Genomic DNA, 17,771 nt, shown 5'->3' on the forward strand with positions numbered 1-17,771 from the left:
TGTTTTTTATCCTTATGCTGTATTTTTATTTCACTTGAAAAAGATCCTAACAACCAAACCGTATTTAGGATAGCTTGATTGAAGAGGAACACATCCATAACTCAGCCATGTTTGAAGCCTTGATTTGTGCCTGTGTGTCCTGGTTTTGGGAGAGAGTGCACTAAGTAGGTAACATTTTAGGGAAGCAAAGAAGCAGCGTGAACACAGGAGCTGAAAAAGTGGAGGAAAAGGGTGGGTGAGAAGACAAGAGGAGAGGCTCAAGTGAAATGAGAGAATAACTGCGAAATGAGTTGTGCCAGGGACGGATGCTGAGGTTCTGCTCAATAACATGGCAATTCCAGGCTGCATTTTGCTGCCTTTTGGGTGGGGGTGTCTCATGGGAAAGAAATCAGGAGGCTGTTAAAGGACTTTAATGAATTTGATAGTGAAGTTGTTTGAAGTGAGATAGTGTAACCGCATTTGAATTGCTGATGAAAATGCTCAGTGTGTCCGGGATAGCTGAACTAATCGAGGCAAGTCAGATCAGGATGAGATGATGTTCAATTGTTGGTAGAGATCAGTGTGTAGCGCTGCTCCAGATGGGTTCTGCAGGAACTCTTTGTGTAAAGGATCAGGAGAAGAAAATTAACTTCTGCTGCCAGACTTCATCACTTCTAATGCTCTTTTAAAAGGTCTGAAATAAAGGGATCCTTCTCCAAAGGGGGGGGGAAGAGCATCCCGAGCGGAGAAGAGAATTCTCAAATCTGTTCTTGAAAATTCAGAGGAACATTGGTTCAGTGTTATGAAACATTACTTTCATCACTTCTTTTTGAGCTTTCGTTGCAATCAAAAGGTTCAGCCTGAAGCAGTTATTACTTAGTTTACATTTAGTGTTGTGAAAGGATGCAAATATGTTTTCTGTATGCTTTACATATTCAATTAAACATTTTTTACCCTGGCCAAATCTCTAGTTACGCTGCTATGTGTCTGGCACAGAGCATATTGGAAAGTCTGGAACGAAATATCTGAGAAACCAAGATAACGTGTCCTTGGTCAGGGAGCAGAGATACACCAGTCTGGTCACGCTGAAATCATCCTGCAAGGTCCACTTCTTTCCCAGTGTAACCAGAATAAATCAGATCCCAACATCAAACAGAACATGACATGTTCACCAGGCCATTGGGTGGTCACAGAGGAGGCCAAATTAAGGAGAGGCCAAATTAATGTTCAGTCTGTAGAAACTCCTATAGGGAGTTTTATTAGGATCTGCCTGGGTTCTGTGCTGAGGACAGAAAACCTGTATGCTGAAGGGCAGCAGGTGAGAAGCATCAGATCTTGCTTCTCAACACTTGATTTTGCAGCATTCAGCAAGGCTACAAATCATCCCTAAACAAGCAAAAATCTGATCTAGGTTAGACTGGGCTGTCTACTGTCTTCTGAGTGTGAACATCCCTGGAGATAGAGGGGAAGGGTGAGCTGGCTGGTGTGCAACACAAGCTGTTTTGGAGTAATTTCAGCTTTTCCATCTGCTCTTTCAAAAGCCAAAATGATTCTGTTCAAAACTATCAATACAGAAAGGCAGAAGTGCACGATTTCTGTGAAAGGCAGAAGTACACACTTTCTGTGCCTTGCTGGGCCTGTTCTGCTTCTGTTTTCTAACCATACAAGATGAGAGTGTTGGGCTGGTTTTTTTGTAAACGAATCATGACGTGGGGATGGTCAGCCTTGGACTTTTCCTTCTTATGCTGGTTACGACAGCTGAGTTGCTTTATGAGCCTGGCCAGCTTTCCCCACCTTGGAGAAGGAGAGGGATGTTGAAGGGGAATGAGTGCATTGCAATTTCCCAAGCAAATGGGAGAACACAAAACATGGGGCAGTAAGCAAACATCAATAAATAAGATGTAAACTATCTATTTCAACATGTGTTCAAGACTGATTTCATTGGCAGTAGTTGCAATGACTCCTGTAATAAATATAATGAATGAGGAAAGCTAGGAGAAGAGCTGGGGAAGCAAGGGAGAAAGAGGTAAGAATGGTTGTAGAAAAGCAGGGAAAATTTTAGAAAGATGGAAATGTAACAAAACTGATGTAGCCAAGAGCTCTTTCAAAAACAGCCTTCACAGAATACCATGAAGTTAATTGAGGAAGTTACATAACCCTTTTGAAAGCTTGCTGCTACCAAGATTTTCTCCCCTTGTGCCATGCTGGGTGTTGGCAGCGGAGGAGCTGGAATGCTTCACTGACTCAGAGCGCCCCGAGGCAAATCCCTCACCTCTGGTGTGCCTGTTTTCCCAACTGTAAAACGGGGATACTGCCTGGGACACCTCACAGGAGCCATGGGGGAGCAGTGCGCCGTTTGTAACTGGGCTTGGAAAAATGTGGAGTGCAAGCAGCAAAGAGGAGAAGGATTGTTCTCCCACCTTTTGACTCCAGGTTTTCTCGCAGAAGCGAGGGATGACTCGATGGCCGAAAAGTTTTCATTGCCAAGGCACAGCTGCAAGAGGTGCCGCAGGTCTTTTGTCAGACACTGTTCCTTTTTGCAGTGTGAAGGAATTTTTGGGGGGGGTTTGTTTGTGTGGGTTTTTTTTTTTTTCCAAGTTGCAGTTTCGTAGATGAACGTGTGTATCCATTGCTGGGAGAACAAGGGAGTTCTGCTGTGTGGGGCTCTAGATGGTGCAGGTGAGTCAGGAAATGCTGCTGCTCTTCCCTGATGGATTGCCTAACCTGGAGCAGGTATCTGTGCCTCTGTTTCTTCAGCTGTGAAGTAGGTGGTGCAATACTGACACTGACCTCAAAAGCTCTGTGGAATTTGGGGTGGTCAAGATGGAACTGTTGCCATACAGCTGACCACACTGAAGGATGTTTTCCCTTCCAAGCGCTGCTTTCACCTGGAGAAGTCTCCCTCCACCTCAGGCTTTCCCCCTCTTCCTTCCCAGGATTCCTTGTTGAAGTTTTTCATGTGTAAAAGCTGTATCTCCCCCAGCTGTTCTTGTGTGAAGTTGAAAATCGTTTGTTGCCACGAATTAAGTTTCAGATATTTAGTTTGTGCACTGTCAATATAGATGGATTGAAACCTCCCAGAGTTATCCCGTCCGTAGTCCTCAGTGGAACACAAGACACCTCGTACTTGAAGAAAATGTGCCTCATAACTCACAAGCAGGGCAGTAATAAATACGTTGCTTCTCTTAATGTTTTAATTCCTACTTAGAGCCTCGTGCTGGGGTTAATAGCTGCCTCCTGCTCCATCTGCCCTGGAGCACAGTGGCTGTCCTGGGGCACCACATGGACTCAGCAACGTGCCCATGTGCTGCCTATTGCAGGAGTCTGAATCCCAGCATGTTTCATGAGCAAGCTTCTGGAGAACAATGTGTGTAACCCTTTTTTTTTTTGCAATTTGCGAAACCACACCTCTCCTGACAACTTCTGGTGCATTTATTCTTTTTTTTTTTTTTTTTTTTTTGGTCAGGATCACCAAGCTGCTTGGAAAAAAAAAAAATAGAAAGAGAGAAGAAAGAAAAAAAAAAACCCCAAAACCAAACCAGTGATTTATGTGACATACTTGTAGAACAAGCTAATGTGTGTTTGTAGATAATGAGATTTATAAAAGATAATATAGGATATAAATCTCCAACCTACCATTTCCATACTCCAAAATATGACATAAACCATTTAATATTGTAATGAGAAACACTGGAGTGCATATGGGTGTTTAGGTTGGCAGATAAGACCAGGTGATTCAGACCACATCAAAGAACTCCCTCTTTTTAAAGCTCTGAACTTAATTTGTTATTTTCTGACAATAAAAACTGACTTATAATTGTTTTGGGATTTTTTTTTTTTCCACATGCTGACATAATAAATTGTAAATCATGTCAGCATCTGAGCCTGTTTTTAATTACTAATTCGTTAGTACTGCTGTTTTATGAGATCAGCTCTGTTTAATTTGAGTACAGACAGGTATGTTCTATTATCTCTCTCGAGTCTTAAAAATTCCCAGAAGACAATATTACATTTTGCAGATTTCTTAGGTGTGTGTATGGTTTTATATTGAGAAAGCTAAGTTTTGGGGCAGTGTTGGTGTTGTTATTTTTTAGGATAATAGTTCTGTCTGTTGGAGCTAAAAAAAAAAAAGAAAGGGAAGTGAGGATGATTAAGTTAACTCTATGTAGACAGATATAAGTGTAATCCCATGTAAGCAGATTTATGCTTTAAGGTCAGGATCAACTGGGAGGTGCATCACAGAGGAATTCTGCTTGGGGTTTGTCACTGTCAGCATTTAGGATGTCCAGTAGGTATCGGCAGAGTAGGTAATTTACAGATCGGCGTGTCTTTGCAAAGCAGTTTTAAATTTACCAAAGGAGTTTTTTATCCATGTGACAGAATTATTATCAGGGGCTGGTCTGCTTTGGGCTTCGGGTTCTTCGTGCTGTCTGTGAAGGCATGAAACCAGGAGGGGTGTCAATGTGTCAGCTGTGAAAAACCATGAAAAAAACCCCCCTGACTAGGAAGTTCTGGGTGGCCATGAGCACCAGCATGAGCTGGGCCAGTCAGGATACTACTCAATGATCACCTCAGTTTGATATCTTGCTCCCTAAAACTAGTTCATTGAATAAAGGCAAATGTTGCTTTCCCAAACAAAAAGCCAGATGAGGAAAAAAAAAGTCAAGTTCAAAACAGCAGTTACCTGAAAGTGTTATTGAGAGGTAACCTCTTGTGTACACAAGAAATTAAACTTCAAAGGAAATACAACAATGACTGGCATGAAGCTTTAACTTGGCTGGTGACACCAGAAGGCATCTCCCATATTTTTTTCATTGGGAAAAGAGGATGAAAAAGACAGTTGGTGGGGCAGGGATATTCAGCAAGCAGGATCATCTCTCCTGCACGGGTTTCTCTTGCCTGTTTGTCATCTGGAAGGGTGAGGAAGGCTGTCCCCTGTCCACAGAAATGCTCAGGTCTCTCAGAGATGCCCCAGGCTCAATCCCCATTACTGCACAAGCTCCATTTGTCAGATGCTGTGGATGGGACTGCGTTAGGGGGGAGCAGAGAGGAATTTTTCCCCTTGGGCCACAGGCCACTCAGACCTAGTTGTTTTTTGTTTCTTTCCTTCCAGAATCATGGAGTCATCCCCCTCTTGACTAGAATTAAACATTAACACCTTTTAAATATTGCTAGTTCATGGCTGTTCAGAGCTCTCCACTGTGGAGAGAAGGTGAAATAGGATTTTAACAAACAGCAAGGTGTTACTCATGTAGTGTGATAATGAAAATTCAACCATATGTACGTTCAGTTTGCATTCTCCTGGCACAATACTGATCATGTATTTTAGAACTATTTAGGCAAATTCAGCTTGTCATTATCAGAATGTAAAGGTGTCTAATTGTAAATGTTAAATAATCAGAGTATGTATATAAATGAAAAAAAAACCATAAAGATGCGTGCTGTATAGGTTAGTTTTCTGTAACCTTTAGGGTTTGAGGGGGAGATAAATTGTTCTGGGGCTGATTTGTGTTGATTGACAATGTTTTCATGTTCAGGTTTTCTTCATGAGCAGGAAAAAAATATTTAAATTATATCTAGTACATCTACCTAAATTTTCAACTGATGTGCATAATACTCATCCTCAAAAAAACTAACTACTGTTACTGACACCGTAACCTGGCTAGGTTTTGTTTATGTCTTGTTACCTGGGTTTCATGCTAAATTAACCCTGAAGCACCTACACGGGTACTTTACTGTAGTTATATAATTGTAAGGACTGGTTCTAAATCTATTCTTTTACCCTCTCTCCCTCGCTCTCTCTCTCTCTTTCTGGTAACAGTGTTCGTTCCACTTCTGTTTCATTAAATGCCCTTGCCTTACGTTTGTCTTGACTGGCTTCTATTTACAGAAATTGTAAACCAGTTGAATGCTCTGAGCAGCTTAGATGAAGATCAAGATGACTGCATAAAGCGAGCAAATATGCCTTCAGCTAAATCAGCCAGTTCCTCTGAAGGTCTATGAGCTTTCATCCTTTCTTTCTGTTTCTGATTGTATTTACTGTGACCCATTACCTTTTGACTCCTGCCTGTATTCAGCTGTCAGTTTTATCTCTGTGCTTCCACCCAGCATGACTCTCAGTAATTTGTAGCGCATCCAACAGGTAACAACATGATAGAGAAAGAGCCTGTCTCCGCTACAGCTCCGTTGTCATCTGATAATGAACAAGAAAGAAAAAAAAAAATTACAAAAAAAAAAAAGAAAAAAAAAAAGAGAAACCACCAGACCCTAAGCTTAAAACATTAGTTGTGTAGTCAGTAATACTTGACCTTTCTAAAGTGACAAAATGTCCTCTCTCTGCTTTTATGTGCACGTTACATCCAAAAATTAAAATTTCCTGCCGATAGTTAGCATGTATGTGAATGATCAGAATCACCGTGTTTATCCTGTTAGATGTTCCTCAGCGTTTATTTAATGAAGAGAAGAGAGGGCCTTCTTAGAAGTCATTTCTGTTACATAATGTTCCGATCAGCAAGTAGAAGTTTCATTCATTTCACTTTTTTTTTCCCCCTTTTGTTGATGTACTTACTGGACTGTGTTACCTTAGTCGTGCAGTTCGTGCCATACCCTGGTGCAGTGTTTCGAGGGACTGTTGACGTGGGGCTTTTTGAGCTCCAGATATGTTGGATGAACAGTTTGGATCTATTTTAAAACAGTGTTCCAATTTGTTTGTAGAGCTTATCAATAAGCTTAATTTTCTGGATGAAGGAGAGCAAGACCTGGCCAACTCCAGCACGAACCCTTTTGGTGATCCTGACGCAGCAGAGTTAAATCCGTTTGGAGACCCTGACGTAGAAGGTAATGAATTTATTTCACATAATTCCTTGCTGCTTGCAAATGCTTTGTGAAACGTGGTTTTTATTTCTGTAGGGCTACAAATGAAAAATTTTAATTGAATAAATACAATTATTTCATATAGCACTGAGGTAGCAATAGCAACGATCCAGTTGCCACTAGAAAATTGATTTATCCTTTGAGTCACCTCCTTTGTATTGAGGCACATTCTGTGTGTCTGCCACTGGGGGCTACCAGTTGAAGCAGAGACTTTTAGACCTATCAGGTGTGGTACTAGAACTCACCTTATGTGGTGTGAATGAGCAACACATTCTGTCAGACAACCCTGCTCCACGTGGGTGATGGTTTATATCATAATTTCCTTCACTGCAATCTTCACTGCATCACAGCTATTCTTGGTTAGCACTAATCTTCATTATTACAATTTAATTTTCTCTCTTTTATTCTACCTTCTTTTTTTTTTTTTTTTTTTTGCTTTTATAGCTTCCTCAGTTAAGCCTTCTGGCACTGTGCCTTGCACCACATGCTAGGTGTTAATCCACTTTCCAGACTGACATGCCCATTCTTGTTCCATTTGGGTGAGATGTACAACCCCTGTAAAGTTTTAATCTGATAAGATTTCGGCCATAAGGCCAGAGGGAGCACCAGGACAGCAAACATCTCTGCTGTCCTCAACCCCATGCCCAGATAAGCACGGATCTGCTGGATTGTTTCACTTGGAGCTTGCAGCTGCTCAAAAGGCCAATTCGTAGTGAATTCCCAAGTTTGAAGCTGTACTCAGCCTTTCCTGTGTTCAAAGCTCCAGGACTTTCCTTCCTACGGAAAATACCAAGTCACTCTGTAATGGCAATGGAGAAGAGCCACAGTGAGCAGGAGCAGCCCAGGGTGCACCAGGGGACTTTTTAAAGTCAGGTCAAAGAGAATGGGTTTCCAAGCTGCAGTTTCCACCTGTGGTCACTCCCTTTCTTTGGACAAGCTGAGTGTTTACTCACAACGCAGTTTTTCTGCCTTCAGAGTCCACGGGGAATGATGTGGGTGGGGATCAAGTCCTGTCATTCTTTGGCTGTGGTGTGACTCACAGCTTGTATTTCTGAAACAGGGACATTGCATTATCTTCTGTGTTTGGCAACTGAAGCCATAAAGCCACTCTCCTGGGCACCTTCTCTCTCCTATAAAGGTGTCAGGTTTTTCTACAGCTGCAGAAGTGAGTTGTTTCAGCTTTGTAGGTACCAATATATATGGATTAGGTGTCGGTGTCCTAATCTTTGGTTTTGTTTCTTGTCTGTTCCTTGACAGTGAATTCCTTTAGGATCATGGAAGAAGCAGAATAAGTGGGAATGTAAATCCCTCTGGTAGTCCATAAATGACTTGCTCTAAGAGACTCAGCCTATATTCCTTTTCTCCTTCTCTGCCTGAGAAAGAAGAGCTCCCTTCTCTGTGGAAAAAGCTGTCCAAGTCCCATCCTACCTAAACTGCTTTTCCCAAACCCAGCTTTTTTTTCCTTTCCAGAGAGAACCCATTCTGGAAGAAAGCAGTAGGTGTTCTGGCCACAAAATCCATCTTGGGGACAGGGAGAAGCAGCTGGTGTTATTTCTTAGCCCTGGAGTAGCTCGATAACTCGTGGCAAGCTCACTATGAGCAGCCTGCATGCAGGACATCAGCCTAAAACACTCTCAGCATTTCAGGGACGCGGTTTTTTTTGTTGATTGTGGTTCTTTTGGTGACATCTGCCTTCCGGTCAGAGGTGTGGACACTTCTCCGTTTCTCTGGGCCTGTTCTGTGTGCTTGGGCCAGTCTCTGTGATCAGACTCCTGGGCCCCATCTACAGCTGTGGGCAGCAATGCTGAGTTGTTGGGTGTGTGAACACCAAGTATTACTCCCACACAGCAGTCAACATACCATAACAGGACAGTGCTTGGGATAAACAGGGTGTCGCTGGATTTTTCCTACTGTGTCATAAAGTGGTTTTTATTTGGGAGGAGTGGACCTTCTGTAGGGTTCGTGTGACAGTGTCTTCCTGGAGCACTACACCAGGCTGAAAGATCAGCTGGAAGAGGGATTCCAGGCTATCAAAGAGTTGGACATCTGGTGTGGCGTTTTTAAAGCTTTCACATTATGTTGAGTGGCTCCTGAGGGATTCTTCTTTTTGCCTCAGACATCTCTGAGAATCACTGGTTCTTCCACTCCAGACCTGTCTTGTCCCTATAAGGGGAACTGGTTGTGTTCCCATTACCTTGCTTGACCTTCTTGACATGTGCCTTTCCTCCACAGAAGGTTGAGGGGGAGAAAAAATGCTGCCGAGACAAACTGGAGAAGATGGTTTTGGTCTTCAGCACCAGCAGGAATCTGCTGTGTATTTCTATGGCTGCTTGGATCAGTGTCTCTACATGGGAGCACCCAGACATGGCAACTTTGGGGGAGATTTCCCTTTGTTTTGAAATGCATTTTGAGGCTACGCAATATCGTAGCTGTTCCCATCCTGGTGCCCAGCCGCTGAAGGCTGCCCTGTTTGTGTCCCAGTATTCACTCACGATTCTTTTATTCTGAGACCTCAGTGGAGCTTTTTTTACTGCCATCTCTTTCTAGGAAGCTCTTTGAGACTGTGCCTGCTTGTTTGCTTTTGCATCCTGAAGCCAATGTGACCTATTTTGGTGGCCACCCCAGAAGCTCCAGAGCATGACCGAGGTTCAGGAGTTTAAGGCAGCCTTTCTCCTACAGGCTCAAAGAGTCACATTACCTGTTTCACTTGTCTTGTGATCTTCTTAAATCAAGAGATTAACTTTTTATGTGTGCGGGGATGAAGTATTTTTCTGTTCACTTACGTGTTAGTCTCTTTATCTTTTTATCTGGACAAGGCATAATCTGGAACTCAGACTTCGCGGAAGTTCGGAGTCTTCTGTAGAATTTGTTACTTAATTTCCCCAAGACATGCAGAGCAGCCAGCTGGAGCCTCCTTTCCTGAGCACTTTGCCATCAGGTGTGAGGAGGCACGGTGTGCTATTTGGCAGAGATATTCCAAGGATATTCCTATCAAGCCTGTAACGTGTGTGCGCTCAGAGTCACCCGGAGTATGAATATGTATGTATTGACAGTCACTCAAAGACAAAGGAGGATTACTTGCCAGTAGATACTTGTTTCCTAGACAGATATTTCTCCTGCCTGCTCACAAACCAGCTACTTTCCCTCTATCTTCCTAATCCCATAATCACTTAACCCTGGGAATGTGGGGTGGAGAGAAACTAAAGGCGGGAGTGCTTCCAGCACTGTGTGCACGCTGTAGGTGTGGTGCATGGCAGAGGGTCATCAGCAAGCTGGCTCTGGATGCTGCTGGGATTTAAAAATGTCAATGATTTTATACACACAGCTGAGCGAGTGTGCATATGAACAACTCACCTTGGAAAAACCTTCGGATGTGTTTCTTGGTTGACATGTCAAACTGAGGCTTGTTCCCCCTCTATCTACTAGGTCAGCTAGACGTTGGAAATCTGGGAAAATCAAAAATGATCTCTTTGAACTGCATATCTCTACAGTTTTATACAAGACAGCCTTTACATGATCATATGGGGACTGCCTTTTGGATTTTCAGTCATGGTGGGACAGAATTATAAAATCGGTTAATTTCTGTGCAAAATATTTACCTGGGCAAGCCAACATGTACAACAAATGAAAGTAGAAAACCACAACACACTTTCATCACTCCAGATATTTTTTTTTTTTTTTTATATTTGGTGGGGAATAGAAATTTTGAAGTTGTAGACAACACACAGGAGACATGAGAGGGTAACTCTTTGCTGGCACCCCGTCATTTAGACCACCATTTACTTCAGCAGTGTATTTCATCGCTTTTTGTGTGGACTTCTGAGTCCCCTGCAGCGTTTTTTACACTGAAAATGAGACCAGTGTTGCAATGCAGCAGCAAACTCCGAATGGTTCCTACACACAGAGCAGAGCAGGAACCAATTGAGAGGGAAACGATGACTCCGTCCCTTCTATTTCTTCATGAAAAGCAGTGTATGAACAACAGGATGAGAAGATCACCAGTGGTGCGTGGGGATGTCAGTCATTACTCTTTCTAGAAGCACCGGGCAGTTCCATCTGTGCTCTGTGCTGTTTGTTGGGTGCTCACATGCCTTGGTGCCAGTCAGGCAGCCGGTGGCGTAACCCAGCGCCTTTCACATGTGGCCGCTGCTTTCATCCTCTGCCAAGGGGAAAGTGGTGTGTGCCGTGTTTTGGTGGAGGTTTTGTTTGGTTTTAAGGGATGTGTCACAATATGTTTGTGTTACAAAAGGCAAGTGGGTTGAAGGGCAGGGTGATTTCTGGAGATGCTCTGGCTGATTGTGCGGATAGGTAGTGCCAGAATGATGATTATCACAGCCTTTCTCAGTGGAGTTGGGGCAGGTAATGTTTCCAGAATCTGGCACAAGAGCAGCTGGTGTTTCTGCTGTAGTAATACTTTTACCTCTCTTGTTGTCACTCCTACCCCTGTGGCTTTATTACTTAATCATGCAAAACTATTTTGCGTTTGACCCTTGACGTGCCAAACTGCAAGCGTCTTTCCCTTTTCTTTTTTTAAAATTACCAGTGTAGAGACTGGAGTCTACATGGAACTGTGATGAATGATGTGGATGGAATCTGTGCTGCCTTCTGAATGTAAAAGCAGCTTCAAGAGGGAAATCGACCCCTTCTAAGCTGTTGTATGTTTAGCCTGCCAAAGTGCCCTTCTCAGCATCATTGTCTCTTTGAGAAAATGAGTCTGTTACAGAAAAGTGACAGGTGACAGCGGGTGTGGCTTTAAGGGCTTTTGAGTCGTCATCATAACAACTTAATTTGTTGTAGAGAAGCTTGTGATGACCAACATTTGACACAGAACTAGTTCTGAGGGGTTTCAGAGACCCCATGGGAGAGAACCTGTTTGGGTTCAGGTGGGGACCCTCCCTCCCTGTGGGGACGTTGAAGGAAGCAGAAAGGGGAGGAAAATCGCATCCTGGATGGCAAGAGTAGAGAGAATGAGCAGCCAAGTTAAATGGGTTCTGGCTGTGCCTCTACAAAATCCTGCCTATAAGAGTGTCTTTAGAATGATACTTTCAGAGGCTTTTTTAATTTCAGCCTGCCGGTGAGATTTTGTGAAATATTTTAGTTAATAACGAGCCAGAGGTGTCTGAGCACTCGCACGTGACACCGTGTGTGTAAGGCCAAACGTGTAGTTCCTGTTGAGCCAATGGAAAAGAAAATTAATTTTGTCATAGTTAGGGTTACAGCACTTGATCCAGTGTTGAAATAGAAAGAATTGCAAAAACCATTTGCATTGCCCCTTAAAATATATCAGATTTAAACAAGCATTTAACTCATTGTTTCCAGGAGACGCTTGAAAGCAAATTAAAAATAAAAACTTACACCATCGTTTTCAGAGGTCGTTTCTCCGAATGTTTTTAACTTCAGGATATATTACTGACTTTCCTTCTTGTGTGTTATCAGAAGGTTTCCCTCAGATATGATAATGGGTGTTTATCAACAGATTCATGTGCAGGTGCAATGATCCATCATACGGAGGTGCAGAAGCAGCTATTTGTACTTGCCCGCTCTCTTGATAAAATATTCTAATATCTGAGCAAAGTTTTAAGTAGTAAAAAGTTTGGTTAAAGCTTTGTCAATAAGCTACACTATTTGAACAAGGTATCAGTCCTCTTTTTCTGCATTTCATTAGTTACTTTTGCTTTTTTGTGTGGAACTGTCTTCTGAGGACACATCTCCAAACACTTCTGCTCACTCTAGTTCATCAAATCACTAAATGTGTGGGGAATATTTGAGTGGTATTCTGACTACCATGAGCTTCAAGGCATGGTATGTATGCATTATATACAGTAAGGGTGGGATTCGACTCCCCTGACTTTTAAAACAGTTTGGACATATGCCTGTAAGCTTTGAGTGTCAAGGAGTCAGCTCAGCTGCAAATACCCACACCAAGGACATCTCACAGCAGGCAGAGTGAAGCTTTTGCTTGCCTTGACCACCTGCACCGGACGCTGGAATAACCTAAGTCCATATAGAACCACTTTGCCAGTTCAGCTTCAAATAAATGAACAAGTACATTTTAGATATTGGGCTCTGCTCTGATATATTTAATCTATACTGCTCTGAAGGACTCTTGCTTGATTAGCTCATATTTGTGTTTTTAAGAATTTCTACCTTAAAGGCTTTCTTGTCCCCTGTCAGACCTTCGATATTATTTCGCTGTGGCTTTCTCTGAAACAGCTTTCTTAAAATGATGTGGGCTTGTGATCACATCACCGCATCAGCTAGGGTTAACACACATCACCTGCTGTGCAGTAGTTACTCTTTCTCCCAGGATAAGTCCCCAGTGGTTTATTCCCTTCTCTGAAGGGATAAGCATTTGCTCTGGGGTCGGAGTGAGCACATGCACTATGCCTGACATACTGCAAACACACCCTGACTTTTTCCTGCAGTTGTTTGTCTGTCTGGTCATGCCCCAGCATGGATCTCCTCCACAGGCTGCAGGTGGATTTCTGTAGTCCTAAGAGCTAAAGCCTTTCCTGCTCTGAGCCTTTGCCCTGATCTAGTGATGAGTTCCTATTCCTGTCCAACTGGGAATGGCTCTGGTTCCCACTCTGAGTTAGAGCTGCTCACGCTGCATGGGGCAGGGCTTTCCATCACCTTGGGCTGTGCTAATGGCTGGGCTCAGGGTGAGCTGGGTGTTTGCTGTCGGGGTGTGGAACACTCACATTTTCTAGCGATTCAGCAGGATTAGCAGCTTTGGTACATCATCCATCCAAACTCACATGAGCACGGTGCTTCCCTTTGTTCAGTGTGTGACCAGGGATTTTCTCCTCCCAAATATTTCTTCAGTCTGTCTTTTTATTTTTTAGACTCTTGTTACAAATAACTTTTTGAGTTGCTCTGTTAAATCTTAGAAGTATGTTTAGCCCAGAGTTTAGTAACCATACCTCTGAAAAACACACACTTCTCATTAAGAATAATGTGGATATGGTTACTGAAAGTTAAGTTTTAATGACACTGCACTGAAGTTCCTATTTGTGTAGATTTCGAAAGTACGTCACATCCAGTATTGAACAGAGCTGCTGATTATTTGATGCCGCAAGAAGAGTAAAATTAACATTGCTAAGTGTCTTTGTGACAAATGTTGTATTGCTGTGTGGGGATTTGCATCATTCAGTATCCAGAAGCCATTCACTGCAGAATAACAGACACTGCAGAAAGGACAGAGAACAGCAGGCAGCTCCAGCTTGCCAATAACTTCTTGTTGTACAACCCAAACAAAAGATGAGTGATTTGATTATCTGTCTCTTTAGGGTTAATTTCAATTCATTTTTACAGTGAATACAGTTTTATGATTTATTATGTAATTTATAACTTTATTCACAGTTTTATAATTCATTTATTGTTACCAGGGGCACACTTGTGTTTTGAAATGTAATTACTGGTCATACTCAATAGCTGATTGAATAGTTCAGTAATTTTAGGAAATTAAAAGGCCACCTGCTTACTATCACCATTTTTAAATCCAGTAGTATTATACAATCCTTTTTTCTGCATTAAAAGCTCAAATAAATAATTTAGAACATTTTGTTAGGACACAGATTGGCTGATAGTTGGTGAAAATGTTTTAATATCTGTTGTGATGCCATTTATATGACAACTAAGAAAACTAATAACTAATGTTGAAAGAGCTGTGGTAAGTGAGAAAATGAAGCCTATTCAATATAGTCTCAATTAAAAGACCTTTTGAAGGGCCTATAACTAAGGCTATAACTTTATGTATTGAGAGTTAAGAGGTAGACCTTTTCATATGCTTTTAAAATACAAAGATCTGATAGAATGGCTTCAAATTTTTAATTTGTTAAATCTGTTTAATGTGGGGTTTTTTTTTTCTTTCTTATTTGCTAGAACTTCGCCCTGAAAGAGCTTCCTCTTCAAAGCCAGAGGAAAGTTTCTATGTTGACAGCTACAATCCCTTCAAGGATGAAGATGCCCCAGAGTACTTAAACCCATTTGATGAGCCCGATCACCCGCCTGAAGCACCTGGAGGTGTGAGAGGTTCTCCTCCACAACCTGCAAAAAGGAAAAACCTCAGGCCAGTGGATATGAGCAAATACCTCTATGCAGATACCTCTAAAGCAGAGGAGGAGGAGCTGGATGAGTGAGTATGGTTCTGCACCTTTCAGCAGCTTTGCAGGCGTTAGTAGTGGGATCCCTGGCGTAATCTTGAGGTGCATTGGGTTGAACCGTGGTGATCCTTAATCACCTCCTTAGGACAGACTCATCCTTGGGCAGGAAATCCCATACCCCCGGGCCATGCTGTTCAGCTGAACATGATCAGTGAGGAAACTTTCCTTTGCCTTATTGATAGCAAAGGACTTGATAGGGAACAAGTCTGTGGACCTTTCTGTCGCTTCCTACCCTGACAACTGCAAATGAGCAACAGAGCTTGGGCTTTCCTTTCCTTTTTGCCATTATTTTACTGCATGAAATAATAATTTGTCCCAGTGATAGCAGGGAGTTTCTTTTATCTTGATGCAGTATGTAAAAAGGAAGAGCATTTTTCAATCTGCACAGCACGTTTTTGAGAATCTCATCAGCTGAGTATATATGGGAAAGATAATACCGTATATGTGCTTCCTTAGGTTGTTTCTTTCAGCATGAACACACAAAAAAATCTTCTATAAACTCAGCATTGCATTACAGCATAGAAACTATCAGGAAGGGAGAGCTTCTCGCAATTCCTGCACAGCTTGGGAGGTTGGAAGGTGTATCCTTAATCCTGGTTTGTGGTCATTAGTCACCAACCGCACCACTCATGAGACAGTTTAGGGTGATTACATCTGAGCAATTCTACAGACAACAGTTCTAATTAACATTTAATTTTACATTATTTAATGAGATTTATCACGGCGTGACATTTGCATTGCTTCAATATTAACAGAGGTGTGGTATCATCATCTTTCTGTTTCTCTGTCCGTAGCTGTGGTCTAGGAAATGGAAGGATTCCCAGGCGCTCTAACAGAAACATACGAAGGGCTCTGCAGAGGTTTTTTCCCTTTTAAAGCTGTGTAGCCATGGATTTAGTGTTGATGTTTGGTCTGTGAAAAATAAAAGAAAAAAAAAGAAATAAAAGGGCATTGGGAATGATGCCTCAGGGCAGTGCCTGAACAAACAGCACTGGCTGCTGTGTCTTCAGGGCACAGTGGGGTCACACTGACAGCCACACCAGGCATTCCTGGTCATCCCCTGGTCACCAGAACCTGGAGGGAAGAAAAATGCGTGTGTTTTGCACCCACCAAGATACAGGTATAGAGGACAGCAAAGATTGAGAGGAGCAGAAAGAGGAAAAGCCACATGGATGAGCAAGTGGAGGATTTTCTGTTCATACTTCCATTTCCAGCCTGAGCACATCTGTGCCGACGGGGCTTGTGGCAGGGTTGTAACCCTTCCTTTTGCTGCGTACTGGACTTTAGCCCTTGGTTAACAACAGCCTCCTTCTTGTTTTAATGACTCCATTTGCTTCATTGCTTGTTTTTTTTTCCCCCCAAAGATAAAAATAAATTCCCCATAGGTGGATTCTGCTTGAACGTAAAGCTGCTCTGTATTTTCACGATAAAGCGTTGTCCCGTGGGAAGATGGAGGGATAAAGTCAGTAAACACTGTAAAATCAATTTTTTTACATGTTTTACATAAGTTTTTGATATCCTGACCCCTAAAGTAACCTTCCTCTCCACATTTTCCTCTGAAGTTACAGGAGCAGTACATCATATACAAAAAGACCTGGAGACCATTTGTTGAGTGCATTGGGCAGAAGTGTGGCAAGGAGATCCCTTGAATCTTTATACTGAAACACTCTGGAGGAATTAATGTAATGATGAAAGTCCAGTCTAGAAACACAGGGCATGTCATACTAGATCACATCTACAAACACTATTTTGCCTCATGTCCTGAATTTTCAGATTTTTAAGCAGACAGCTTCTGCTGAAGCATGGTCTGGTGAGCACCAAAGGCAGAATTTCCACAGGCAGTGCCAGTTGGTGGGTTTTGAGTGCCCCAAGTCATGAGGGTTCATGTCCAGATGTGAATTGGTTTTACCTGCTGTGGATATTGATGCTTTTATTATCCACATAAGTGGGTAATCTTCTTCCAAGCCTATTGAAGTCTGGATCTGTGGCAGAGAGTTCCACAGGAAAACAAGATCTCCTATGAAATGCGTTTCTTTCACTGATTGTAAATAAATTCCCTTTCCAATCCCCATGCTGCCTCTTCTGCTGCCTTATCCAAACAGCAATTAGCAGGGTTGGATTTACCTGCCACAAACATTTGTTGTCTTGTCTATCTCTAGCATGTTCACCTTTCCTTTGTCACTTGTCTGAGTGCTAACCTTTTCGATCTCTCTTCATACAGAAGTCTCTTCATCTCTCTAATCATTTCCACCGCCCGTCTCTGGACCCTGTTATTCCTTCTGCTTTGTGTCTATTTTAAGATGTGTTGACTTGGCCTGAGCAGTGTATTCAAGACAAAGCTGAACCACCTGAGCCATATCATAAGCATAGAAAACTGTGCATGTTATTTTCAACCTCTCTCATAACATCTTGTCTTTCGATATTTTAAAAGATTCTGGTTCATTTTTTTTTTTGACTACCGTTGTCTCCAGGTGTCCTTTTGAACCTATAGGTGGAAGGCTTGAAATGGAAGAAATGAAAGGAATGGAAATAAATCCTGATTTATTGATTATCAGGAAATATAATGTATTTTTACCCCCACATCTTAAAAGTTTAATTGGAATTCACTTAATCTAGTGCTTGGCATTTTCCTCTAATATTTTGTGGGAAATGCAGTGGTGTGTCCTGAGAACATGGACACACCAGTTAGCATCAGGACCCTTGTCCCGCTCTGCTCTGGCAGATCCCTAATTCTGATTCTGGGCTCAGAGCTTA

At 42.3% G+C, this 17,771-nt stretch overlaps 1 protein-coding gene across 11 annotated transcripts in view; it reads left to right on the plus strand.

The window, feature by feature from the left end:
- The window catches only part of EHBP1 (EH domain binding protein 1), a 212,605-nt gene that overhangs the window by 86,168 nt on the left and 108,666 nt on the right, over window positions 1-17,771 (plus strand). For 10 of the 11 annotated variants that reach the window (XM_066177704.1, XM_066177708.1, XM_066177709.1 and 7 more), the window contains exons 8-9: window positions 6,694-6,816; window positions 14,737-14,989. In XM_066177704.1, coding sequence (XP_066033801.1) covers window positions 6,694-6,816; window positions 14,737-14,989 — 376 coding nt within the window. Of the gene's footprint in view, window positions 1-5,869; window positions 5,975-6,693; window positions 6,817-14,736; window positions 14,990-17,771 lie in introns of all 11 variants that reach the window. The other variant, XM_066177713.1, reaches the window with a different exon arrangement.

This window comes from Chamaea fasciata, unplaced genomic scaffold (assembly GCF_029207755.1).
Source record: "Chamaea fasciata isolate MVZ Bird 193981 ecotype frontalis unplaced genomic scaffold, bChaFas1.0.hap1 SCAF_3, whole genome shotgun sequence".
In the NCBI taxonomy this organism is placed as follows: Eukaryota; Metazoa; Chordata; class Aves; order Passeriformes; family Sylviidae; genus Chamaea; species Chamaea fasciata.